The 27,782-nt window shown below is 47.0% G+C and overlaps 1 protein-coding gene across 6 annotated transcripts; it reads left to right on the plus strand.

Annotated features, from left to right (window-relative positions):
* Positions 1 to 3,274: 3,274 nt before the first annotated feature.
* Fam234a (family with sequence similarity 234 member A) lies at positions 3,275 to 27,593 on the plus strand. Of its 6 annotated transcripts, none has more exons than XM_020176819.2 (13): positions 3,276 to 3,516; positions 15,512 to 15,625; positions 19,258 to 19,558; positions 21,694 to 21,810; positions 22,147 to 22,338; positions 23,291 to 23,421; positions 23,885 to 24,023; positions 24,522 to 24,651; positions 24,990 to 25,130; positions 25,445 to 25,520; positions 25,698 to 25,853; positions 26,330 to 26,432; positions 26,524 to 27,593. In XM_020176819.2, the coding sequence occupies exons 3-13, from the start codon at positions 19,291 to 19,293 to the stop codon at positions 26,733 to 26,735; spliced, it is 1,665 nt and encodes a 554-aa protein (XP_020032408.1). In that variant the 5' UTR covers positions 3,276 to 3,516; positions 15,512 to 15,625; positions 19,258 to 19,290; the 3' UTR covers positions 26,736 to 27,593. The 6 variants fall into 6 exon arrangements, with proteins under 6 accessions (XP_073916238.1, XP_020032408.1, XP_020032434.1 ...); XM_074060133.1 differs by having other exon boundaries at positions 3,280 to 3,436; XM_074060134.1 differs by lacking the exon at positions 3,276 to 3,516 and adding an exon at positions 4,731 to 5,650.
* The last annotated feature ends 189 nt before the right edge of the window (positions 27,594 to 27,782 follow it).

Genomic DNA, 27,782 nt, shown 5'->3' on the forward strand with positions numbered 1-27,782 from the left:
GGGACGGGCAAAGAGAGGTGGCAGGAGATAAGGGACAGTGGGGCTTTGTTCTGCAAGGGATGAGACCAGCTGCTGAAGCAAAGTCTAGGGGTGGGCAAAGGAAGGTGGCAGGGGATAAGGAACAGTGGGCTTTGTTCTGCAAGGGATGAAACCAGCTTCAGCTCAGGCTGCAGAATGGTGGCAAGGGGCAGTTCTTATCAGAACTCACATCTGAATCTACATATGCATATTTCCTGGCTTTTGTTTCACTCTTTCTATAAATTGGAATACTATGGGAAAGACTCACAATAGCTCTCTCCAGTTTTGGTAAAACTGTAAATAAATCCACTTTTTCATTTATCTCATGTTGTTTTCACTCTTTTTTTCAGTACTGGAGTTTGAACTCAGGGTCTCATGCTTGCTAAAGCAGGTGCTTTACTACTTGAGTCACTCCTCCATTCCTTTCTGTGTGTGTGCATTGTGCATTTTTGAAATACTGCCTCTCAGACTATTTGCCTGGGCTGGTTGCTAACTGCAGTCCTCCTGAGTAACTAGGATTATGGGTATCAGCCACATGTTCCTGGCTCATGTCATTTTTTTCTTCTTTTGTGTGGTACTGGGGTTTGAACTCAGGGCCTATACCTTGAGCCCTTGTATTGGATTTTTTTCAAGATTTGGTCTCCCTAACTATTTGCACAGGCTGCCTTTGAACTGAGATTCTCCTGATCTCTGCCTCCTGAGTAGCTAGGATTACAAGTGTGAGCCACTGGCACCTGGCTGGAAAGGTTTTATTTACTATTTGTGCTAAAGGATTTGAGTAGAAAAGACCTTTCAGGAAGAGAGGAGGACAGCTGCCTTCTCCCCTTTATAAAGCAAGAAAAGTCATTTTTCTTCGTTCTCTCAGCTATGTTGAGTTTAGCCACTTGTATAGGAAGTTTCCATCAGTTTTCAGATGTGTTGCCTCAGGGATAAGGCCTGCTGGTGAAAGGGTGAAACAACTCCTTATTACTGGTAGGTAATAAAAAATTCATTCTGGAAGCCAGGCAAGTTGGCCCATGTCTGCAACCCCAGTATTCCAGAGATTGAGACAGAAGGGTCATGACGACTTCAGGCCAGCCTGGGATATTACTGGAAAGTCAACCCAGCTATCTATATCCAGTTAGAGAAGAATTCAGGCAAGATGCAGAAATGTAATGAAAATGATAGCAAAGTTTATTAGGAAAGAAATACACTTTCAATAGACTGAAAGCAGGTTGTCTATAGGGTGTGAACAACAATACTGTAGTAAAATTAGAATAGAGAAACTTTTAGGGGTGAAAGAGGAAGTGGGTCATGTGAGCAAGATAGGTACAGAATGATAATTTTTACCCCGGCACAGGTACTGGGGTTTGAACTCAGGGCCTCATGCTTGCTAGACTTGCTAGGCAGGCACTCTACCACTTAAGACTCTCCACTAGCCCTTTTTTTGTGATTTTTTTTTCGAGATAGGATCTCTTGAAGTATTTGCCCGAGCTGGTTTCAAACTGCAGTCCTTCTGATTACAGGTGTGAGCTCCCTGTGCCCAGCCCCAGCACAGGTTTTGATTGAAATGGAAGGGGCTTGGAATGTTAAATCCCTCCCCAGGACTAGCTCAGGAAGTTGAAGTCAGGGTTAGGGTCACCAGGCTAGGGTAGATCTATAGATTTACAATTATTGGTCCACCTGACCCCTAGGGTATGGTTTATAGGCTTGGATCCATGTTTTGTTAAGTTAAAGCTCTATTGTCCCAGGAACTGTTTGATGTCCATCCACCTTAGAGTGGGTCAGAGACTCAAAAACATCTTGTGACAGTCCATAACCTTAGCAGGTCATTTTGATCTTAACATTGGCTTTAAGAGTTGTAAAGTTTAATTACAATGTTTTTTCTCTCAGAGTCCTTGAAGAATCCTCCATTTAGGTTTTCTTTGTATATTCCAATCAGTCGTGGCTAACTGCTAACTTGGGCTATATAGAGACTCTGTCTCTATTTTTTTTCTTTTTTTGCTGTACTGGGCCTCATGCTTGATAAGCAGGCACTCTACTATTTGAGCTACTCTGCCAGCCTTTTTTTTTTTTTTTGGCGGTACTGGGGTTTGAACTCAGGGCCTCACATTTGCTAGGCAGGTGCTCTACTGCTTGAGCCATGCCTTCAACCCAGACCCTGTCTCTATAATAAAAAAGGTCAGGCGTGGTGGTGGCACGCATCTGTAATCTCAGCTATTAAAATTAACAGCAAAATGGTCAGGACGTGTTTCAAGTGGTAGAGAGCTAGCTTAGCAATTTGTATGTTTTTAGTTCAATCCCCAGTACCGCCAAAAAAAGAAAGAAAATTCAGTCTTTTTTCAGAACATCTTCCTAGAGAATTAGGATGAAATTAGTGAGGGGAAGCTCACATATACGGGCTTTCTATACTGAGTAGGGGCCACTGCAGAGTGAAGGAGGGACTAATTCAATAGATGATACTAGGATTCATGGTTATCCACACAAAAAAGATGAATTTCATCTTTTCATGTCTCCTTATCTTACACTGTCTATTCCAACCTAAGTTAAGAACTTAAATGTTAAATCAAAACCTAAAACCGTTAAGGATAGGGAAGAATTTCTTAACCAAGACCAAAAGTCAAGCATCAAAGAAAAGCTTGATCTATTTTCTGTATTAAGCTTGTGTTCATCGAACGACACCTTCTGTGGAAATATAAGCCATAGGTATTTACTGCGAGGACCATGACAGCACGTGCTACCGTCAAGAACCTAACAGCACCACAGTAAGAAAAAGACACACAATTCAATAAAGAACATGCGCCGACATTCTGAGCAGAGAAAACACCTTGGCCGTAAGCGGCCTAACCGATGCACAACAGCGTTAGTAACAGCGAGAAGGAACCCACCGCGAGGCTCACTCGCCCGCCGACGCCGCCCTTCAAGGTCTCCCGAGGCCAGCGTGGCGGGGGACAGCCAGCGCAGGTAAGAGCTGGTCGGGGCAGGGGGAGAAATGACCCAAGCCTTGTATGCACATATGAGTAGTAAAATTAAAAATAAAAAAATAAAAAGAGCTGGTCGGTGCAGCAGAGCCCCGAGCAGGCACAGTGCTGAGGAGCAAACCGACGCCGCCCGCTGGCGACCGAACCAGTTGTCAGAAAGCCGCAAAGCCACCATAGACACGCCGCCTCGTTGCTAAGCAACCGAAGCAGGCCGCGGGGCGGAGCCCCTCGGGTGCCGGAAGTGACGCAGCGGAGTCTGGGGGTGGGGCAAGGGCCTGAAACGGGAGGCTGGAGCGCTTCGGGGGCGGGGATTGAAGTGAGAGTCGGGGCGGGACCGCAAGGTCTGGCGCGGTCTCTGCGCCTAGTGCTCCGGCAGCTCGGCGCCTCCAAGTCCCAGGACTGTGGCTCGCGGGCCTCGGGGGCCGCTGCTGAGCAGACTTCCAGGGTAGTGGACCACGGTGAGGAGCCCTCGGGGTGCCGCGTCTCCGATCTGGAGGATCAGGAGAGCGTCCTGAGAGCGGATCAGGAGGCGACTGAGGTAACCCGCCGGCGTCCCGCACGCGAGGCCTCGCGCTGGCCGGAGTCGGCCAGGTCCGGCGCGGGAGTCCGGGGGCGGGTCCGGCGCGCGCTGCAGGCGCCTCGTGACCGAGTGCGCAGCGCAGGGCGCCCATCGTCCGTGCGGCCTCGCGCGAGGTCAGCAGCGGAGGCCTGCGGGGTAGCAGCGTCGGTTCCCCGGGGGGGTACGGCGGTAAGAAAGCCGAGCAGCCCGCAGAGCGTGCGGAAGAGAAAGTCCCGGGTGGGAGAGACGAAACCGTGGAGTGACCCCGGCTGGCTGCAGGTGCACCTCTGCTGGGCGTCGTGCCGGTTCCCGGATCCTTGCCGCATGAACCTCACGTGCGGAGGATTTGTAAGAGCCAGCTCGCGCCATAGAGGGAAAAGTCCAGGGAGCAGGGATGAGAGGAGGACAAGGGCAGCATGAGGTCAGGATCTGGTAATAATGGTGCGGGGTGTGATCATGGTTCTTAGCTTTTTAAAAAAAAAAAAACCCGGCCAGCCTCTAACCGTGATCCTTCCCATCTCAGCCTCCCAAGTAGCTAGGATTACAGGTGTGAGCCACTGGCGCTGGGCTTCACGCTTAGGACTTCTGTCAGCTCTCCCACTGTGTTGGCTTTTTTGTTGTTGGTACTGGGTTTGACTCAGCTTCATGCTTGCTAGGCAAGTCTTGTACCACATGAGCCGCTCCAGCCCTTTTTTGTGAAGGGTTTTTTTCGAGATAGGATCTCTCGAACTGTTTGCACAGGCTGGTTTCGAACCGCGATTTTCCTGATCTCTGCCCCCTGAGCAGCTAGGATTACAGACGTGAGCCACCGGCATTCGGCTCATCCTTTTTTGTATTTAGTATTTCGATATAGGGTCTCTCCAGTATTTGCCTGGGCTGGCTTTGAACAGGGATTCTCCTGATCGCTGCCTCCCGAGGAGCTAGGATTATAAGCGTGAGCCACCAGTATCCAGCCTATGTTGGCTTTTTTTTCAGGCTCCTGCTTCCATCAACTGCACTTGTTGCATGTAACAAATATATACAGAGCTTAATGGATTAAAGCAACCTATCCAACAGTTTTGTGGGTCTGGAATTCAGCTGTAATTTACCTAGGTTTGATGGCTCAGTGTCTCATGGGGCTGGCGGATCTAATTCCAAGGTGGCTCACTGACATGGCTAGTGGGCCTTTCCCCAGAACCTGTTGTCCTCATATGGTGTCTTCTGTCATAGAGAGCCCTCTGAGAGAGGGAAGGGGGGTGTGGTGTTGGATACCACTATACCTTTTATGACCTAGTTTTGGAAGTCTAACACATTCTGTGTGCATTACTGTGTACAAAGGACTTCACATTCTGAAGGGAGGCACATGAGTTTGTGAACATATTTTAAAACCACCATACCACTCACCATTCCTGTGGGAAAAAAGTGTGTAGTCCTTGAATTCCCACCGAAGTTCTGGACCTAATATTCATTTGGGCCCTAAATTCTGTGAATCTGATTTGTAAGCTAGACCTGGGTAAGGAGCTTTCCCTCAAATGGGAAGGGGTCACCCCCACCAGAACCACATTGAGCATGTGGGAAGATGGATTTCCCCAGGGAAAATCAAGGTGCTGTTACTAAAGTGAAGGCATGGGTGTCAGGTAGTTAGATCTGATCTGGGCCCTCTGGCTTTTTGTTTTGTTTTGTTTTTGTTTTTTTGGTGGTGGTGGTGGTCTGTACCACACAAGCCATTCTACTCTTTTTTTGTGTTGGGTATTTTCAAGACAGGGTCTCTCAAACTATTTGCCCAGGCTGGCTTCAAGCCTCCATTCTTCTGATCTGTGCCTTAAAGCCACCTGCTACTGTAAGCTGTAGATTTCAAAGAAAATGGTTAATGAACACCTTAGTAAATGAGTCTTCCAAGAGAAGTAGATGAGGAGAGCATAGCAAGGACTGGGCAATTTATTCAGACATATGAATGTTTATTTTCTGCCAGGCACTAACTACTATGCTTTGCCCCCAGAATCAAAGGCAGTAAAAGCAAGTGTCTCAATCAAGTTACTTATAGCCTGGAAAGAGGTATTGGACTGGAGAGCCCAAACAAGTGTGAAGGGACATCTAAGCCAGAGGTTCAGGAGGCCTCAGAGAAAGCTTCCTGGTGGGTGTCGACATGTGGGCATTGTAGACAGTAGGAGCTAGTAGGAGAAGAAGGCAGATGAAATGGCTAGTGCAGACAGCAGTATGATTGGAGGAACAGGACTGGATAAGTGGTGGGCATGGGGCTTGGGGAGAGGATGACACTGGAGAGGCAGGCAGGAGCCAGGGTGAAAAGACCCAGAGCTAACCAAGGCTTTGTTCTGAAGTAGCGATGAGTCATTGCAGAATTGTAAGCAGGGAAGTAACATAAGCAGGAGATATTTTAGGAAGATTTGAGAGGGTTCCAGAAATCCTGTCGAGGTCTCAGAATGTGACCTAAAGCAATGCCCATCAAAAGGAGGGGCTGGAATTGAAGAGATAGATGAGTTAAAACCAATAGGACTTCTTAGCTGTTTCAAAATTTACCATGTATCTTACTCAAAATTGGTCTTTTTTTTTTTTTTTTGGCAGTACTGGGGTTTGAACTCAGGGACTCATGCTTGCTAGGCAGGCACTCTACCACTTGAGCCACTTCACCAGCCCTTTTTGTTTGTGTGTGTGTCTTCAGTGTTTTCAAGATACTGTCTCAAACTATTTGCTCAGGCCGGCTTCTAACCAGGATCCTCCTGATCTGTGCTTCCTGACTTGCTAGGATTATAGGTGTGAGCCAGCTCTTGTTCCCATTCTCACTTGTAAAATCCTTCATGGAACTTAGTTATCAAGATGTGAAAAAAAAAAAAAAAAAAGCCAACTCCTAACTAAATAACCAGGAAGCATATGCTCTATGCTGAGAGATAAGTGACTTATCTCTAAAGTGGAACAAATTTTAGAATGATTAGATGTGGAGCACACAGAAGTCTGCTGGCTTCTAGGTAAAATTACTGGCCATCTGTTGATAATGTTGGACCTGGCTAATGGGTACATGGAGCTGGTGTTCTCTGCTATTATGAATATTTAGACATTGGTGTAATAAAAGGTTTTCAAAAATGATTTTTAGTGCCAGGTACTGGTGGCTCATGCCTGTAATCTTAGCTACTCAGGAGGATAGAAGTTTGAAGCCTGCCCAGGCAAATAGTTCGAGAGACCCTGTCTCGAAAAAACCCTTCACAAAAAAAGGCTGGTGGAATGGCTTAAGGTGTAGGCACTGAGTTCAAACCCCAGTACCACAAAAAAAAAAAAAAAAAAAGATTTTTAAAAAGGGCTGGGCATGGTGGTAGGTAGTCAGGAGGCAGATGTGGGGAGGATCATGGTTCACCACCAGCCTGGGCAAAAAGTTAACATCTCAACAAACAAGTCAGGCATGGTGGTGTGTGCCTGTAACACCAACTCTGGGGGTGGTATAGGTAGGAGGATTGCTAGCTGTGGGCAGAAATGGGAGACCCTGTCCAAAAAAATAACTAAAACAAAAAGAGGGCTGGGGGCATGGCTTAAGTAGTAGAACACATGCCTGTCGAGAATCAAGAATTCAAAAAACAAAAATCAAGAATTCAAACACCAGTACTAATAACCCCCTTAAAAAAAGATAAAAGGTTAAAAAAAGAAGTGAATTGAAGCTGAAATACACTTATCTTTAGAGTTGATAAAAATTGATAAAATTGCAGTTCTACTTTATCTTTTACTCCCCTTTTTAACGTCAGTACAAAAATAAGTAACACTGATTTGTGGGGGAATCACATTTGGGAAAGAAAACTTATTTCATGGACAAACCTACAAAACTTGTTCTGTGTATTAGCTGCTACCTGAAATGCCAGTAGCTGACCATGATCAGCTTATGTTTAGGAGATGCCATCCTTGGTTACTTAAAAGGAAAAGAACTTGTTTTGAGGCTTCCAAGTGCTGACTAGATGTGCTGTGATACTTTGCCTTTGTCAGGGAGCCAGGATCTTAAATTTTTTTCTCATTTGAAAAGGATTGTGGGCCTATTCTTTCTCTTAAGATTATTCTTGTTCACTGTAAACAACTGAATACTGTGGCTACTGTTGTCTGATATCTGCTTTGCTCAGCTGAAAACTTCAGTTTCTTGGTTAATGTGGGTGTCTCTCTCAAATATCTTATGTTCAGTTGCCCTCAGAATACATGGACACAGGCTTCTTAATGTAAAAAACACTCTTAAATCATTTGTGTATATGACACCTAGCTTTAGGACAAACATTTGGGCACATTTGCTATAGGATTGGTTAGTGATGATATATCAAGAATCTGAAAACTCAGGCCTCGGAACAAAGAGAATGTGTTATCTTAGTCATCTTTTTGTCTAGCGGTAACTCCATAAAATTCTCTTATGTCCATTTATCTGATATTTGAGTGTCAGCTATGTGTGTAGGACTCCGTATGCAATCAAGCTGGAGTTATACTTTGTCTTCTAAAACAGGTTTTGATCTGGCAGAAAAAGAAGTGTAGAGTGTTTTGGGGCTGAGGTGTAGCACAGTGGTAGAGCACTTGCCCTAACATATGTGAGGCCCTGGGACCTTGGGTTCTATCCTCAGTACCACCCCCTCCCAAAAAAAAAAAAAAGTGCTCTGAAAGAAAAATACTGAATTTCCTTGAGTCAAAGGTGATTAACCAGGGTCAGCAGGAGTCACACCAAATTTCTGTAAGACTTTATGGTATTTAAGCCAAGACTTAACTTAGTGGTATACCAGGCATGAGGCATGTGTGAAGTGTTAATTCTATCCCTACTCCTCAAGTCATAGTACAAGCTAAGTGGTCAAAGGCCATCTGCAGGCAAATTCCAAATAAAAGAACACAAATGTCCAATGACCACATGAGAAAAACCAGGATACTCTGCTCCACAGAATTGGTGATACTTTAGAGTAGTAATGCCACTGAGTGTGAAGGGAATCAGGAGCGGGAGTTGCCAAACTGAAAGAAAGAAGACAGTGCTACTCTTACCTAGACTTTGAATGACTGCTGCCTTTGTTCCTCTAGTCCCAGAGTAGCAAGGTCATCTTTCTGGGTTTTTAGTGTCTTTGTTTTTTACTTTTGTTTGTTTGTTTGTGGGATGAAGATTTGAAGTCAAGGTTTTGAGCTTACAAAGCAGTACGCTCACTCTACCTCTTGTGCACCACCATACTTAGCTCGAAAAGAATGTTATAAAATTCAAAATTCAGCCAGGCGCTAGTGTAATTCTAGTTACTCAGGAGGCAGAGATCAGGAGGATTATGGTTTGAACCCACCACGAGCAAATAGTTTGCTGGACCCTAACCCCAAAAAACACATACAGGAAAGGTTGGTGGAATGGCTCAAGTGGAAGAGCATCTGCCTAGCAAGTGTGAGGTCCTAAGTTAAAACCTCAGTGCCACCAAAACCTTATAAATAAATAAATAAAATTTAAAAACTAGAAGGGGACTTATTGTTAAAGCAACCTGAAAGATCTGTTCTTCAGAAATACAGTTTTCAGCCAGGTGTGATGGGGCACACTTGTAATCCCAGCACTCTGGACCTTGAGCATGCTTCTACCTGAGCTGGGTTTCTAAGCATGCGGCATGCTTAGAAATAAGATACACCCCCAGCCTTTTCTGTTTGTCTTTTTGCAGTACTGAGGTTTAACCTCAGCCTGTGATTGCTAGGCTGCTGCTCTACCACTTGAGTCACATCTTCAGCCTTTTATTCCCTGGTTATTTTATAGATAAGGTCTCATTTTGCCCAGGCTGACCTGGACTTTGATCTTCTTTTTACACTTCCTTCTGTAGCTGGCATGTAGCACCACACCCAGCTTTTTTCTGATGAGATAGAGGTCTCACAAACTTTTTGCCCTGGCTAGCCTTGAATCACAATTCTTCCGATCTTTTTTGTTGTTGTTGTTTTTCAGTGCTGGGGCTTGAACTCAGGGCCTTCAGCTTGAGTCATTCCACCAGCCCCTTTTGTGTTAGCTATTTTCGAGATAGGGTCCTGCGAACTATTTGCCCCGGCTGGCTTTGAACCACGATCCTCCTGATCATTGTCTCTTGAGTAGCTAGGATTACAGGCATGAGCCACCGGCACCCAGCCTGTATTTTGTTTTTTGAGACAGGGTCTTCCTAACTTTGCCCATACCAGCCTCAAACTCATGATCCTTGTGTCTCCACCTCCCAAGTAGCTGGGGTTACAAGTGGGCATGACCACGCCCAGCTTGATAAGCAAATCTTTGAACCTGTCTCCTGCTGACCTTATCTGCAAGCTGGGTGAAATGTAAACTTGTCTTTGCCTGTGTTGCTCTTGAGGCCTTTAATAACTACCCTTGTTTTCTAGTGGTTGAGTAGAGTTCCTAGGAAAGAAATCTTACCCAGGGATCCTGTGGGAATTTCTGATCAGCTATTTAATTTTCTAAAGGCTTTCCTCATCTGAGTTAAGCCTTCACATATCCCCTTTTTTCTGGAGGCATTAAATCCAGTGTGGAGGATGCTTTGCAGTAAGAGGGCTGTCCTTTTGGCCTTGAAGTCATCAGCATGTGGTCTGGCCCAGCTGACCCTTATTCAGCGCTGTCCTTTGCTTTGTGCTGTTTTGGGTATCATTATAAATGAGTTGTGCTGTATCTTTTTCCACAGTGGAAAGAGAAATGATTGCAATGGGTAGTTTCCAGGAAGCCAGTAATTATTTTGAAATAGAGAGTTGTAGAGGTTTAGGCTATTGTCTCAGTATGTCTCCAAGTTACCACAAAACTCAGCTATTATCGATATTCTTCCAAAAACAAAACAAATTTCCTGCGTTTGGAACAAAGTGGCTTCATAGTAAGGTGGTTTTGAGGTATTAACCAGGGCTGCCATGGGGAAGCTGGTCTTCCTCTTGAACTTGTGAACCTCTGACCCTACCTCCCCTTGCTAAGGGTTTTCTTTTCTTTTTTTCAATACTTGGGTTTAGAACTCAGGGCTTCACACTTGCAAGGCAGGTGCTGTACTGCTTGAACCATACCTCCAGCTCTTTTTCTCTTTTGGTCTCTGCTTGCTTTAGAGATAGGGTCTTTCTTTTTGCCCAGGCTTGCCTGGACTACAGTTCTCCTATTAAGCTTTCCACCATGGCTGGAATGACAGGCACAGTCCACCATGCTCAGCTTTTTTTGCATCGAGTTGGGGGAGGAGGGTCTTACAAACTTTGTTGCCTGTGCTGGCCTGGAATCTCAATCCTCTTGATGTCAACCTCCCAAGTAGCTAAGATTACAGATTTAAGCCATTGTTGTCTGGCATATGTTTTGTTTTTAACTAATTATGGATTCAAAAGATGTTGCAAAAGTAGTGCAGAGCTGTACTGCAGCTTCTGCGTCCCTAGGTGGTAACCTCTCATGACTACAGTAATTACCTAAATCAGGAAGTTGACCATGTGGTTAACTAGAGGCACATCGTACCCCTTCCAGTTCACCAGTTTTTACTGCACTCACTTATGCATGTCTGACTTCATAAACCTTCACCACAGGGAGATACTGAGCAACCAGCCCTACAGTTAAGATGCAGACCTGCCCATGTGGCAGAGGGACTCCCTGTGCCCCCTCACAAACTCTTATCCTAGACTGTGAAGCATGTCCTTCAGACTTTGAGCACATGTGTTTTCACCACCCCTTTCTGCATTGCCTGATCTAGCTGCAGATTTCATAGTGGTTTGCTCTTAGAAACCAGCTCAGGTGATGATTCTGGGAGAAGTGAACAGCTGGATATAATTTATTGTCATTTCCTGAGGATGAATGAGCTTTCATCTCTTTATCTGCCTAGCTCAGGTGTGTTTTTAGAGCAAACAGCATTATTCGATTTGGGTCTGTGGTCCTACCTAGTGCTAGGTTCTTCAGTTTTCTCTCAGGAAGAACAAAAACCTTCAGAGAAAGATCACAGTATCATTCACTTTTTTTTTCTGGTACTAGGGCTTGAACTCAGGGCCTACATCTTGAGCCACTCCACCAGCCCTTTTTTGTGATGGTTTTTTTTTGAGATAGGGTCTTGCAAACTATTTGCCCAAGCTGGCTTTGAACCGCAGTCCTCCTGATCTCCGTCTCCTGAGTAGCTAGGATTATAGCAGTGAACCACCAGTACCTAGTTTTCACCTATTTTTTAAATAAATAAAACTAAATAAATGAAAAATAAAACCTCTTCTTTTTCTTTTGGCAACACTGAGGTTTGAACTCAGTGCCTGATACTTGCGTAGGCAGGCATTCTTACCACTTGAGCCACTCCACCAACTCTTTCTTGTGATGGGTTTTTTGAGATAGGGTCTCTCGAACTGCTTGCCTGGGTCTAGCTTTGAACCGGGATCCTCCTGATCTTTGCCTCCTGAGTAGCTAGGATTATAGGCATGAACCACCAGTGCCTGGCTAAAGTGTCTTTCTTTTATCATTTATTTATTGTGCTAGGGATGGAACCCAGATCTTGGTTCGTGGTAGACAAGTGCTTTAACACAGAGCTACATCCCAAACCCTACAAAAGCATATTTAGTTTTACTGGAGACAGAAGTCTTGGAAGTCTACTAATGATTAGAAGCCAACTACAGTGCTGGCTGGCCTCAAACTGTGATCCTCCCAACCTCTGCTTTGGGAATAATTAGGATTATAGGCATGAACTTCAGAAATTTGACTTCAACATCTCCCTGTTTCTTTTTTTGGTGTTGGGGGGGCCGGCGCAGTTCTGGATCTTGAACTGTAAGTCATGTTACAGGTACAGTAGCCTGTAAGTATAGCAGGAGAAAGCCGCTTGATAGAGTTTTTCATTAATGCTCTTTAGACACTTGGAAGGCGATATATAGACAAAGGGATTAGGTGTTCTTCTAAACACAACCAGGACGAGGAGGTGGTCAGGCCTGAGCAGCTTTGTAGGGTGCTCTGCTCTCTCTGCTCAAATTTGTTCCCCATGGGGCTTAACCTGCCCCTGCAGGACTGTAGTAAGCAGTCTTTCCCCACCTGTATTCATATACCACTTGAGATTTTTGCTATGTCTTTGAAATAATTGCATAGTTATTTTTACCTAAAACTTTTCTTTAATTAACTCACTTTTTCTATTTAAATACTTTTCAAAGGAAATTGAGGGCACAATAGGAACCTGCTGCAGCCCAGAGCCCTTAGTTTCAAGCTCAGCCCACCTGCTGCTCCCCGATCCTCTAGGCCTGGACTTCAGTTCTCTCACTTCTAGGTCTGGTGCTGCTGCTCCAGGAAACTGAAATAGTGGCTTAAATTGTCTGTAATTGGGCAAAAAATAATAAACCTAAAGACTTGGAGGAACTGAACAGACCCCCAAATGGGAAAAATCGAAAGAAATCCATGCTGAGATAATGATAATCAAATTTCTCAAGATTGAAAACAAAGAAAAAAACTGAAAGCGGCTAGTACTGACATCTTAGTATTTGCAGGGAGGGGGCAATGAAGATGACTGCAGGTTTCTCATCAGAAAACGCCAAGTCTGGGAGAACCTGGCATGACATTTTTCAAGTGCTGAAAGAAACAAACCCACCAAATGCTGAATTCCATAGCAGATGAAATTATGCCTCAGGAATGACAGGGAAATAAAGACATTGTCAAGTGAAGGACTCAAGACAATGTGTGGCTGGCTGACCTACCATAAAAGGATGTTCTCGAAACAAAGGGATGATAGAATCTTGGAACATTAGGCAAAAAGAAAAAAACACAATCTGAGCAAGCTGGCACACAACTGTAATCCCAACTACTCAGAGGACTCAGGCTGGAGGATCACAGTTTCGAGGCCAGCGTGGACAACTTACTGAGACTGTGTTTGAAAACAAAAATTTTGAAGTAGGGGGGCTGTAGCCCCGTGATAGAGCACTTGCCTAGCATGAGGGACCTCCTGGGTTCAATCCCCAGCACCTCAAAAAGAAAAAAGTTCAGGCACTGGTGGCTCACACCTGTAATCCCAGCTTCTCAGGAGGCAGAGATCAGGAGGATCGAAATTCAAAGCCAGCCTAGGCAAACAGTTTGCAAGACCCTGTCTCGAGTTATTTGCATGGGCTGGCCTCAAACTGCAATCCTCCTGAGTAGTTAGGATTCCAGGCATGAACCACTGGTGCTGGTTTAGGTGGGAATTTTATTGATGATTTGTTATCTAGTCTCTTACAATTTCTTTTTGATGTTCCATCAGTCTGTGTCCTTCACAAACAGCTGGCTCACAGTTTTAGAAATTGTTGTTTGCCAGTTAGAATGATGGTTCTCACAAACATGCTTACTGTAATTTGCTCCCCAGCTGGGTCAGCCCAGGGTTACTCTGGGACTCTACCGCCTGGGGTGCTCCAGACAGCTCAGTGCTGGTCCAGAACAGGTGCTCATTTGATTGAGTCAAGTTACCTGCATTAGTTTGCTTCTAACAAAGAGGGGTTGCCTTTCAAAGCCTTTGTCTTATTTCATTCTCCTGAGAGCATCTGGCCAAGTCTTAGGTGCTGACAAGAGGCAAGTTATCTGACTTTCCAACGTTACTCTAGAGCATTTAGAGTTTTTTCCTTTCTGCTTCTAAGTCACATGGAAGAGATGGGCAGCTGCGTGGGGCAGTGTTTCTTCATTTAGCTCCTTCTCCAAATCAAAAGCCAACTATGGCTGTGCACACCTGTAATCTCAGCACTCAGGAGTCTGAGGCAGGAAGGAAGATCAAGAGTTTGGGACAACCGGGCGCCAGTGGCTCACGCCTGTAATCCTAGCTACTAAGGAAGATCTAGGTTTGAAGCCAGCCTATGCAAATAGTTTGAGACCCTATCTTAAAAAAAAAACATCAAAAAAAAGGGGGGGGGAGCTGGTGGAGTGGCTCAAGGTGTAGGCCCTGAGTTCAAACCCCAGTACTGCAAAAAAAAAAAAAAAAAAAAGTTTGGGACTAGTCTGGTTACCCAGCGAGACTCTGAGGGAGGAAAAGGAAAATGTCAGTAGTCCTTCATCCTGCCAAAGGACTTCCTCGTTTGTCTGATTTTACATGATAAATCATGCAGTAGATTTACAAGTTTCTTTCCTTTGATTCTGAGAGGTTGCCTTTACAGCTTCACTATTTTAGTCACATTTTAACAAAGCAGTCTTTGTGCTTGTGGCTGCCAATACACAGACTGTTTCTGGGAGGGGCTGTAAGAAACTGCTATATGCTTTCACTTCTGAACTTTACCCTTTTATGCCTTTCAAAGGTTGTGTCTTCTATATTTATTGCTGATTTTTTTTTTTATGGCAACACTGGGGTTTGAACTCAGGACCTCACACTTGCTCAGCAGGTGTTCTACCACTTTAATCACTCCACCAGCCCTTTTTTGTGATCTTTTATTTTTGAGAGAGGGTCTCTCAAACCATTTGCCCGGGCTGGCTTCAAACCACGATCCTCCTGATCTCTGCCTCCTGAGTGACTAGGACTACAGGTCTGAGCCACTAGCACCCAGCTATTTATTGCTGATTTTTAAAAATTAAAAATCCAAACTGCTTGATAGTGATGTTCTGCATTGTCCTTTGTTCTTAGCTTTAGGATCCATATAGTTTTGAGATTCAAAGATCATTTAAGAAAAGTTGCAATTTTGTTTACTGGTTTCAGGTCTGCACTTGTCTCAGCTAAGCTTGCTGGGAGTTCCCAGAAAGAGAAAACTCAGAGTGTACTTGGGCAGCTTGATTCAAGAGGGGTCATTCCTCCCTTTGCTGTGCTTCTCTCCAGACTGGCAGTAGGGATGAGTCTCCATTCCAGGGGTCAGAGAAATCTAGTCGTCCTCCAAGAGTTGACATGGAATGAACATGGCAGATTTCTCCACTCAACTGCTCCTGGAAGTCACAGGGAAAGTGTTAACTGCGCTCCTGCCTTAGACTTCCATCCAAAGAGGCTATTTACTTGGTCTGAGGTGTGGTGTGAGGAATTTAAAAGCACCTAAATAGTTCTTGTGGAGCCAAGGCTGAGAATCCCAGCTGTGGCAGAACCTGAAACATAGTGCCTGTGATGTGTTTTCCAAGGGTTTTATGATTCCCTAGATCCACCTGGGCTTATGAAGACACGGATTCCCCGTCCAAACCCGGTGACCAGATGCACCAAAGGCTGGCCAGAAGCTGCTTTTGAACACGCCCTGCAAGTGCCCCCACGACCAGGTAGTCCTGGGAGAGGGTGGATGGGCCTTATCTCAGAGTCCTGGGGTCCTTTTGAACAGTGCCCTCATTCTTGCATGGTATGTGAGCTTTAAGGATGGTTGCCTGCCCAGCACCAAAGATACTCTGGCTTCTGGCAAATGAAGACAGCCAAGGCTCAGAATGCTTGAGTTTCTTGCCTGAGTGCTAAGGCTTTTAAGTAATAGTGCTTCAAAGATAAAAATATAGAACTTTAGGATTCTGGTTTTTCAGTTTTCTTTCCTTTACCAAAGGAATTTATGCTTTAAACATTTCAAATGGCCCTTCCTCAGGGACTTGGTAGCTGGATTTGCTTAGTAAGGTGCTCTCCTGCCCTCTGTGTGCTGACCCTTGCCCCTGTTGGTGACCCACTACCAAGTCCAGTTGCTACCTTTTCCCCTGATTACCTCTTTCCAGACAGCCTCTGCCATACCTCCCACCTCCATTTCAGGTGCTTGGGCTTAATGCGGTCCCCAGCATGACTCATTGTTTGATTTTCCTGTGTTCAACTCATTACCTTTGACAGGAACACCTCTCCTGACAGTCAAGATGTTAAAACTTATGCCTCAGCACTAAGGAGAATGCACACAGATTTGTTTGTAATTGTAAAAGACACAAAGTGTGGTAGTGCTGGTGACCCTCCCAGTACTCAGGAGGGTCAGGAGTTCCAGGCCAGCCTGGACCACATTAGACCCTGTCTCAAAAGTAAATAAAATAAACCACACATAACATAAAATTTCCCATTAGTGACATTTACATTCACTGTGTTTTGTAACTAGCACATTTTCATCATTTCAGAAGGAAACCCCAGACCTATTAGTGGTTACTCCCTACCTCCCAGCTCCTGGCAACCACTCATCTGTTTGTATCCCCATGGGTTTTTCTACCCTATATGTTTCATATACATGCAGCTGTACCATATGTGAGCTTTTAGTCTGCGTTATTTCATTTAGTGTGATGTTCTCAAGGCTCACCAACATGTCTGAACTTCATTCCTCTGGAAGGCTGAGTAACACACCCTTGTTTAGATGGGACCATATTTTGTTTATCCATTCATTCATTGTTTCCCCCTTTTGGCCATTGTGAATAATGAAGCTGTGAACACTTATTTACAAGCTTTTGAGTCTGTTTTAAATTCTTATGGGTATAGATCTCAGAGTAGAATTGCTTTGGAGGAACTGGGCAGCCTATTGTTCACAGCACCTGTGCCACTTCCTACCAGCAATGTGTGAAGGTTCTGATTTCGCCATCACTCATTTTTAAAAACATTTTTTGTCAGTACTGGGGTTTGAACTTGGGGCCTGGCACTTGTTAGGCAGATGCTCTACTGCTCAAGCCATGCTTGAGCCTTTTTTCAAATAGGGTCTCATTTTTATTCCTGGACTGGGCTGGAAGGTGATTTCTCCTTTTTTATACTTCCCCTGCAGCTGGGATGACAGGCACTTGCCACCCACACCTTGCTTTTATTGGTTGAAATGAGGCCTTGTGGACTTTTTGCCTGAACTAGCCTCAAATTGCGATCCTGCCAGGCACCAGTGGCTCACACCTGTAATCCTAGCTACTCAGGAGGCGAGATCAGGAGGATTGTGGTTCAAAGCCAGCCTGAGCAAATAGTTCACAAGCCCCCATCTTGAAAGAACCCAACACAAAAAAGGGCTGGTAGAGTGGCTCAAGCAGTAAGAGACCCTGCCTAGCAAGCTTAAGGCCCTGAGTTCAAACCGCAGTGCTGCCAAAAAAAAAAAAAAAAAAAAAAATCAAAGAAAAAAATAGTTAAAGTCAAAAATTAAAAGTTCAAAACAAAAAAGAGCAGTCTGATGTCTCCGTCTGTTTCCTGACCTTTCCCTGAGGGCAGCCAATGCAGCTATGGCCATGTCTGCTGATGGTCACCTCCATCTACCCTCTGGCATGACCTCTTCCACCCTTTGAATCATAGACTTTTGGCTTTCCTTTCGGGTAAATTATAGTCAAAACTCACTCAGATCCACACAATCCCTGCCACCTCTCCATGTAATTTGTGTTAGGTAAAACACCTTCTTGACTGCTTAAAAGGACCAAATAACAAATATCTTGCGTAGGCAAGGCAGGAGTCTGTTTCCACACATAGCACAGCAGAAACGAGTCAGGACTGACATGGTACTTTGCAGACATAAGGGATCTGTGGTCATTCTTGTGCTGTGGCTTTTACTTGAAGAGTGTTTTCTGTTCTGGCTTCTGAGAGGCCACTCCAGGTTTATACATCACATAGTCTAGTGGCAGGAGCAGACTTGGCAAGGAGAAAGCAGGCTCTTCCCTCCACATACTGTGTCTTACTATTAGTAATAAAAAGCTAATGTTTGGGTGCTTGCAGTGTGCCAGATGCTGGTTTAAATGCTTTATATGCATACAGTCTTCTAAAGCAGGTGCTGTGTCCCTTTTACCAATGAGGAAATTAAGGCACAGTCAAGTCAAATCACTGTCCCAGGTCACACATACTAAGAGCAAGGTTGGGACTTTAGAGCCCATCTTCACTTAACGATTTTTTTTTTCAAGTACTGGGACTTGAACTGATGGCCTTACACTTGCTGGGCGGGTACTCTACCACTTTAGCCACTCCACCAGCCCTTTTTTGTGTTGGATATTTACCCATTCGCGATGCCTCCTGAGTAGCTAGGATTAGAGGTGTGAGCCACTGGTGCCTGACCTCACTTAAGATTTTTTGAAGCCGGATTCAGAGGCTTATATCTGTAATTCCAGCTCCTTGGGAGGCAGAGATGGAGAGGATCATGGTTCAAGGCCAGCCTGGGCAAAAAGTTCAAGAAAGCTCATATTAACCAATGACTGGGCACAATGGCACATGCCTGTCACCCCAGCTACACAGGGAAGCATAGATGGGAGAATCGCAGTGCAGGCTGGCCCAGCATAAAGCAAGCTCCTGTCTCAAAAACAACCAAAGCAAAAAGGTGTCTGTAGCACTCAAGGAGTCATGTGGGACAATTTTGACTTCACCAAATCTCATGTGGGTCCCTTTTCCTGTGCCAGAGGCCGGTCAAGTAAACCCAAAGGTGGGCAAGCAGGCTTAGTTAATGGTAAATGTGTGGGTTTTGTTGCCGCAGCTGGTGAAGCAGGCAAGAAGCTCCAGGGTGTTAGGGTTGGAGAGTGTCCTGCCTGTTCTCGCTACACAACCAATCTGCCTTTCTGCGTTACTTGGAGACCTTCTTGAATAGAGTCATTGAGACTGGAATCCCAAGTGTTTATATACTTTTGTTTTCTGGTGGTACTGGGGATTGAACCCATGGCCTCTTTTTTTTGTGTGTGTGGAGGTCTCTTATTAGGCAGGCATTCTACCATTTGAACTGTGCGCCCAATCCTTTTGTTTTTATTTTGTTTTTGACATAGGTTCTCACTGACTTTGCCCAGCTGGTCTCAAACTTGTGATCCTCCTGACTCCACCTCTCAAGGGGCTGGGATTATAGGCATGCACTATCATACTTAGCTTCTATAGCATTTATTGCTTGGGCTGATGGTCCACAGTGGCAGCTACAACTAAACTCCTAAGAAAATAGCAACATTTGCTATATGCTGCAACTTTTTGCTGTGAGACCACTGGCCTTAAACCCCCTCTTGTTTTATTGACACAGTGACTAGGAGTCAACCCTAGGAATGTGCACAGGATGGTGGACAATAAGGATTTAGAAGCTGAGATCCACCCCTTGAAGAATGAAGACAGAAAATCACAGGAAAATCTGGGAAACCGGTTGAAAAATGAAGATAACTTAAAAAGCAAGACTCCACAGTCCCGGCTATCCCGATGCCGAACGGTGGCATTTTTCCTTTCATTATTCATCTGCCTTTTCGTGGTATTTGTGGTCTCGTTCATCATCCCATGTCCAGACCGACCAGTGTCAGAGCGAATGTGGAAGATTGATTACAATGCAGCAGGTGAGCCCAGACCCTGTTCTCCGGGATCAGTATTGTGTGTCTTTGGGTTTGGAATGGGTCTTTGTCAGGAAGTCTACTGTAAGCGTCTGCCAAGTCTATGTCTGTGGCTTTCCTGGGATTTTAGGGAGCTACTGTTTTGTTGTTTTGCAGTACTGTATTGAGCCACATTCCCAGTCCTTAGGGAGCTACTGAGCAGCCTCTGAATGAAACAGGAAGCACTGCAGTTGGGCAAATAAGCGAAAGTGGCCCATTTAGTTATTTGCTAAACAGCTGAAAGATTGAGATGGCTTTATAAAATGTGACAAACAGGCAGAAGATGGTGTGGTCTAGACTTTCCAAGGTGCTCCTACCAAAAGAGAGCTGGACTGAAGTGCACCTTCCTTCCTGCCCATAAAATTGGCCTTTATGAAAGAAAAGCAAGCCAGGCGCTGGTGGCTCATGTCTGTAATCCTAGCTACTCAGGAGGGCAGAGATCAGGAGGATCATGGTTTGAGGCCAACACAGGAAACAAAAGCAAGACCCTATCTCAAAAATTCTCCAACCCAAAAAACGGCTGGCAGAGTGGCTCAAGTGGTTGAGCCTAGCAAATATGATGCCCTGAGTTTAAACCCCAGTACCACTAAAAACAAAAGAAAAGAAAGAAAGAAAAGCAACTGAGTGAGCTTTCACTCTGGGGAACAGTGTTTCTCACCTATTGGTGGGCTCAAGAGCTGCCAGCCTCAGAAGTTTCTTTGTACAGACTTACCTTCTCTTGGTAGGATACGGAATCTTTCTTGTTGAAGCCTTGCTTATGGCAGTTCTGTTCAGAAGTTAGTGGTTCATTATTTTACTTTTTTTTTTTTGCAGTACTGGGGGTTGGACTCATGGTCTCATGCTTGCTAGTAGACACACTACCACTTGAGCCACACCACCAGCCCTAGTGCTTACTTTGGAGGGAGGTAGTAATCTGTATTCCTCTCTTTTCTTGGGTTTTTTTTCTATAGAAATTTAAGTACCATAACATGCACTGGTTTACGGATATAAATCAGTGATTTGTGGTCACTGTACAGAGTTTGTACCTGTCACTGCATCCGGTTTTAGAACATTTTCTTCACTCCTGTGGATTCCTGGCCACCTCTTGCCATTGCTTCCCACTCTCCTTCTCCTGGTCCTAGTCTGCTTGTCTGCTTTCTGTCTCCACAGAGTTGCCTTTTCTGGATGTTCATATGAATGAAATCATACATTTGGGTACCTTTGTATGACTGTTTTCACTTTACATATATTTTTAAAGATTTTTAGTAGTAATTTTCATTACTACTAAGCCCCTGGGCATTGAACCAGGGGCTTATGCATGCTACCACTTGCTTTTTCCACTGAGCTATATCCCTACTCCCCTTGGTTTTGGTTTTGTGACAAAGGGTCTCCCTATGTAACATAGGCTGGCCTCAAACTTGTGATCATCCTACCTCTGCCTTCCAAGTGCTGGAATTACAGATGTGTATCGCCACACCCTGCTTGTTTGTTTAGATGGAGTCTCACTAACTTTTTTGCCAGGGCTGGCCTCTAACCATGATCTACTCAGTCTTTACTCTTAGGTAGCTGAGATTACTGGCATAAGCCACTGTGGCCGGCCAGCTTCATCCTTCTGTCCTTTGAGACCTTAAATGAACAGAAACAGCAGGCCCTCACAGGGACCAAGTATGGCTTTCTGGATCCCTTGCTGGACTAAGATTCTCTCCTGAACAAAAGGTGTTCAGAGTGCCTATTTGTAATACCCAGTTGTCTTGCTGTTCCTTTCTGATGGCTGACACCTAATAATGCACTCAGGAGACTGAAGCAAGAGGATCAAAAAGTTCAAGGCCAGCTTGGGTACATAGTGAGACCCTTTCACACACGCAAGCACACACACACACACACAACACCCGATAGTGTCTTCCCATCCTCTTGCCTTTGAAGAATTTGCTGTGTTTCTGAAGAATTGCAGAATATGGCTCCTCCTAGTGAGGAAGACACTGCCCTTGCTGGGTGACCTTACAGAGGCAGGTTCCAATGGGCCCCACATCCCCAGAGCAAGAAATGAGTAATTAGACTTGACCCTTGACCTTGCCTCTGGACAGGTATGGCCTATAGAACATAACCTTGACTTTCTTTTTCAGTCATCTATGACTTTTTGGCCATGGAAGACATCAACAAGGACAGGATCCAGGATGTTCTCTTTCTTTATAAAAACATCAACAGCAGTAACAATTTCACCAGATCCTGTTCTGATGAAGGTAAAAGAAGGGGCTCCCTATGGGAAGAGGGACCTTGATTCTGGGTCACACTCTCACTTCTGTGATATTTGGGGAACAAAATGGTGAGGATTCTGGGAACCATTCCATCACTCCTCCTTCCTAGAAAGACTTGGCAGAGGCAAGAAGACAGGGTCAGCTCCCTCACCCCACATGGGGCCAACACAAGCACCCTCTGAGTCTGAGGGCTTATAGGGCCAGGTACAAAGGAAAGGGGCGCAGGCAGGCATAGGGCTGAGGAAGACAGGAGCTGATCTCAGGCCAGTTCCTGACAGGAACTGATCAGAAGCCGGCCTGTTGCTTGGGCTTCCCCTCCAGGATTTTCCACCCCCTGCACCTTTGCGGCTGCTGTGTCGGGAGCCAACGGCAGTGTGCTCTGGGAGAAGCCTGTGGCCCAAGACGTAGCCCTCATGGAGTGCACTGTGTCGCAGCTGTCAGGAAGCAAGGTGTCTTCTGCCTGCATCCTCATGGGAAGACCTGGTTCTCGCATTGCACTTGACCTATTCACAGGTAGGTGGTGATGGGGGTGTCACTCACTCTGGAAGGTGGCTGACTGGGTGGGAGACCCCCAGGCAAGGGTATGGCTGCCTCTGCCGCTTTGGCATGTGGCAGTGGTGTCTTATCCCACCTAGTTTGCATCCTTCTGGCAGGAGCAGTGGATGTGAGCAGGGATGAGGAGGAAGGACGTGGCTGCTAGTCTGACCTGTTGGTGCTTATACTTGAGGGCATAAATCTCTGTCCTTAGCATAACTGACCTTGTGTGAGCACCAGGTGAGGAAGGCACAGTGGGGCACTTGGGGTTGGCCCCTGGTACCTCACTGGAGTTGTAAAACATTCTGTGCCTAGATTTTGTGGATGTTGGCATTTCTCTTACAAGTTGTTAGGGGTATTTTGTTGTTGTGTTGTTTTGTTTTATGTGTGTAGTGCTAGGGATCAAACCTAGGGACATGCTAGGGAAGTTCTTTACCACTGAGCTACACATCCAACCTGAAGGTTGTAGTTTTAAGGTTTAGAGAAAAATAAAGAGCAGGCTGGAAAAATTTGAAGAATCAAGTAATAGAGCTGGGTGTGCTAGCATATACCTGTAATCCCAGCACTCAGGAGGCAGAGGCAGGGGTCTTGGGGACCTCAAGCTCTGGCTAAGGTCAGATCCTGTCTCCTGAGTGGAAAGCATCTCATTGGCCCTGGGTGTTGTAGAATAGCCCTTGCTCATGGCCTGATAATAGGGACTCCAGACATGAGATGAGGAAGGGAGAATGGCAGTTCTCAGAAACTACACATTTTTTCATGTGGCCACCAGTCTCTTCTCACTTGGCTGTGTGTGTAGAACCATCAGGTCTACTTGACCACGCTCCTGGTCAGCCTTGGGGTCTGGAGGGTGGAGGCCTTCATGTGAGTCTGCCACGTGACTGCTGAGAAGGGGACTTGGGGCTGCATGAAGTGATGGTATGCTTGGTTTTAGGAGATACCCTGTGGAGCCACCCTGGCAGCTTTGGTGGGAATACCTCCATCCTGAGCCCTCTACTCCAGCTGCCTGATGTTGATGGTGATGGCACCCCAGACCTGCTGCTTCTCACCCAGGAGGGAAAGGAGGTGCAGATCAACAAGCTCTCCTCCCATCACCCAGGCCCACTTGCCATACTGCCCCTTTTCTGCCTCCTCATCCATTTCTACCCAGAGAGCATTTGGGTGATTGCCTGTTGGGATTCACCCAGGGCCCCTTGTTCCTGAGGCCTGTAGACATAGTGTGCTGAAATGGCTCTGTCTCTATAGACAGCTTGCGGAGCTTCCGCAAGAGTGGCAGGAAGTACACTTCTCATTTGTGCCATTGCAAGATAAAGATGAACTGCAGGCCCCAGGACTGCCCCGCACCTCCCAGTCAGGCTGTGCAATATGCAGCCACAGACTCTCCTTTTCAATTACTCGTACTTCAAGCACACATTCCCAAAAACCAAGAGAATTTTGACCACCTTCTGCTTTGACACCTCCCTGAAATACCCTTCTCCCTCCTGCGGATCCAGGTCTGTCTCTCCCCTGCTGCCCTTTATCACTGCAGGTTAGTGGGGACATCTATTCAGGAAGCACTGGGCACCAGATTGGTCACAGAGGCAGCCTTGGTGTGGATGGAGATGGAGACTGCAGCGCCCTCCTCCATGTCACCTGGACGGGTGCACACTACATCCTCCTGCCCTGTGGTATGCCATCCTCCATGTTCCCAGGACAGGCTTCCCTGTCAAGGTGGTACTGGGCTTAACGACAGGCTCAGCATTTGGAGAAATCCACGTGTGAGGAAATCGGCAAGCCCACTGGGCTTGGCAGCTTCCACTCCTATTGTTTTTTTGTTGTTGTTTTTTAGTGGTACTGGGGTTTGAACTCAACGCCTCACACATGCTAGACAGGTACTTTACCACTTGAGCCACTCTGCTAGCCCTTTTTTGTATTGGGTATTTTTGAGAGAGGATCTCACGAATTATTTGCCTGGCACCATGGTCTTCCTGATCTCTGCCTCTTGGGTAGCTAGGATTACAGGTGTGAGCCACTGGTACCTGGCTCCTGCTCCTATTCTAAGCTGCAGTTAATCACTGTTAGTCAGGGAGCTCATGTGCTCCTAGAAGTGGGGCTGGTGAACACACTTGGTCCCAGGGCCTTGGGGGCAATCATTGTGACTTTGAGCTCTTCTCTGTTTTGGATAGCAAGTTCTCTCTGCGGCTCCTCTGTGAAGGGCCTTTATGAGAAGGTGACCGGGAAAGATGGCCCATTTAAGAAAGACCCCTTCTGGGAGAACATGCTAAATTCCTCCATCCACAGAAGACTTCTGCACAGGTTGGTCTAACATACACAGGCATCTGTCCCACAGATCACGGGCCTTGGTCAGGGACAATTGGCAGGGAGCATGGGACAGCCAAGCAGGCTGAGGGTGCTGGTGCCTTGCTGTACTATGAGGCTGTCTGCCTTCAAACATAAGAAGTGGGCAAACAAAAGCCTAGTAAGAACTGAGGGGAGAGTCCTGATGAGGTGTTCATTCTCATCCCACACAACCAGGGTCTTGTCTATGTTCTTAACTTTGAGGACCTGAGGGAAGCAGCCCCCAACAGGCCTGCCCCAGGTGTGAGACTCATCCCAAAGACCCTGTGCACTTTCCTCCCACTCTTCTTGTGTAGCTCTGGAGCAGTCCGCTACCTGATGAACGTTCCAGGGAAGGCTGGTCAGGACATGCTCCTTGTGAGCTCAGAGGCCTGTATGCTACTGGATGGGCAAGAGCTGACACCCAGATGGACCCTCAGCACAGCCCAGATCCTGAGGTACAGGGTCTTTTTCCAAAGCCAGATAGACCCCATAGCAGATACAGGCCTTTCTGGCATTCCCCAGCCCACCCCACGGAGAATGAGCTGGAGGGGCCCTTGTGCTTCTCCCAGAGGCTTCCCACCTGTCCTGGTTCTGAGTGCACCTGTGGAGGGGCCATGAGACCATGATTATGGGCATCCACTCCATGTCCTGGGGCTGGATGTGGGCAGCCCTAGACCTGTCCCAGTGCAGCCACAGAGGACTGAGTTGCATGTCTGACCCAGGTATTTCCTTCATCTTTGTGAACTCTTCTTCTCTACTCTCCTCACAGAAAACCCATTCTTGGCCACTACAAACCAGACACCTTGGCCGTGCTTATCGAAAATGGAACCAACATTGATAGACAGGTGTGCTGTGCCTCTGGGTTCCATCTTGTCCAGGGCAGACAGAGCGCCTCAGAACCAGTGAGAAGGTTCTGGTTGTCCTCGGAGGGCAGCTGCCTTCAGCATTGGTGAGGCTGGGACCTGTGCCTGTACAAGTAGAGGTTGTCCTAATGCCCCTCACAGTATCCCCTCCTTCCCTAGATCATGCTTTTGGACCTCAGCACTGGGACAATCCTGTGGAGCCAGGCCCTCCCAAGCCTCCCCGGGGGCCCACCATCTACCAGCTTGCCAACTGCAGACCACCGCTCAGCCTTCTTCTTCTGGGGCCTCCACGAGCTGGTTGGCAGCAGCGAGATGGTATGGGGCACACACTCAGGGCATCCCCTACCTGGGGCTCAGGCCAGAGACGCCAAGCTCAGGTCCCCCTAGAAGCTGTTGATGACTGGACCACCACAGTCCATTGAAGCTGAGAGAGTGTGTCCCAGACATTGCAGGCCAAGAAGGAAGTGTCCCAAGGGGTCTTTCTGAAGGTGTGTGAGAGGGATCTAGGAGACATTGGCTGACCAGTGATGGGGAAGGCAGGTGTTGATGGACACCAGCAGGGACCAGACCCAGGCTCAAGCTGGAGGAAGGAGGGGATGGCAGGTGGGTGTAGAGTTAGAGTTGGCAGGGTCCTCAGTGTGACCCTCATGAACCCAGAGCACTAGGCATGGTCATTCTGACAGTGTCTGTGGGGGTGACCTAAGCATTGTCCAGAATGATGTCTGTAGACCAGGCCCAACTTAAGCTGGGCGTAGCAGGAGTATGAAACCCATTGCTGGCTCTCACTCCAGGAACCCATAGAGGCACGGCACAGCCTGTACATGTTTCACCCTACCCTGCCCAGTGTCCTGCTGGAGCTGGCCAACGTGTCTGCCAACATTGTTGCCTTTGATGGTAAGTGTGGCCTTGGCTATGGGCTGGGTCTCCCTGACCCCAACTTTCCTCTAGCTGGTCCTGAGAGTCACTGATGATGTGTCCCTGACAGCGGTCCTGTTTGAGCCCAGCCGCCATGCTGCCTACGTGCTCCTGACAGGCCCAGCAAGCTCAGATGAGCCTGGCCTAGTCTCTGTGACCAAGCACAAGGTGCGGGACCTTGTCCCAGGCAGCAGAGTGGTCCGCCTGGGTGAGGGCAGGTCAGACAGCGACCAGGCCATCAGGGATCGGTTCTCCCGGCTGCGGTACCGGAGCAAGGCCTAGGCAGCATCAACTGAAGCACATGGAAGTTAAGCATCCTGGGGAGTCAGCCCTTCCCTTGGCCCCCACAGTGACCCCCTAGTCCTGACCCTCTTGATAGACTCCCATAGGAAGTTAATGGCCTTACCAGCTATATCCAGGGATATGCAAGGGGGTGTACCTGTCCTCCTTCCCAGAACTCCATGTCCTCCCTGAGCCCTCTGTGGTCTCACTGTATGGCCTGTGGGGTCTTGTCAAGGTCAGGCTGCCTCCTTGTCTCCCTGGGCCAGCTTGGTCAGAGCTCAGCCCTAGGGGAAGGCACCCTTACCTGGTGCCTTCCTCACCATCAGCCGCCACAATGGAGAAGCCACTATTGTGGCTAATTCCTCTTCCTTCCTGATTCTGCCCTTTATCTACCATGTCCTGGGAGTGATGGAGCTCAGAGGGTGGTGGGCCCTGGGGGTGGCCTGAGGGCGGCAGCTTTGACCAAAGGCCATGAAGTCCCCTATTCCTTTCCAGAGCAGAGAGGAAGTATCATAAGGGGTTGATTCTGACAAGGTGGAGGGGGTCTGTTCTGGATCTCAGATCCACAAGGTACATGGTCAGTCTGTGCCTCTCAGCACACTAGGGCTGCTGTCCCTCAGGAAGCCCCTGTACCCTGGACATGGCAGGCACCTCCTTCCTCCACTCCTCTACTTCCCGGTGCTCACCTGATGCAGGACTCACCTCTGTGCCTTGTTGCTCCTGAGGCCAAGGGCAGCTGTGTGCTCTGTGCAGAGCAGCCCTGCCCAGACCAGAGCCCAAGCTTTGTAGCCAGAGCAGCCCTACAACTCCAGCCACCACAAAAAAACAACAGAATAAACAATTTGCACTGTCTGAAAAGCCCTGGTGGCCATGTATAAGCCTGCTGCCTGCCTGCCTCTGAGAGCAAAGTGGATTGCTCCTGGAATGGTGAACAGGAGCTGCTGGCCAGGATTCTGACTCAGGGTGGGAAGAGCAGTGGAGGTGAGTGCTCCTGCCCAATAGGAATGGCCTGCAGTCCTCCCGCAGCCTCAGCAGGGTTTCCAAGAG

Source organism: Castor canadensis, chromosome 17 (genome assembly GCF_047511655.1).
Source record: "Castor canadensis chromosome 17, mCasCan1.hap1v2, whole genome shotgun sequence".
Classification (NCBI taxonomy): Eukaryota; Metazoa; Chordata; class Mammalia; order Rodentia; family Castoridae; genus Castor; species Castor canadensis.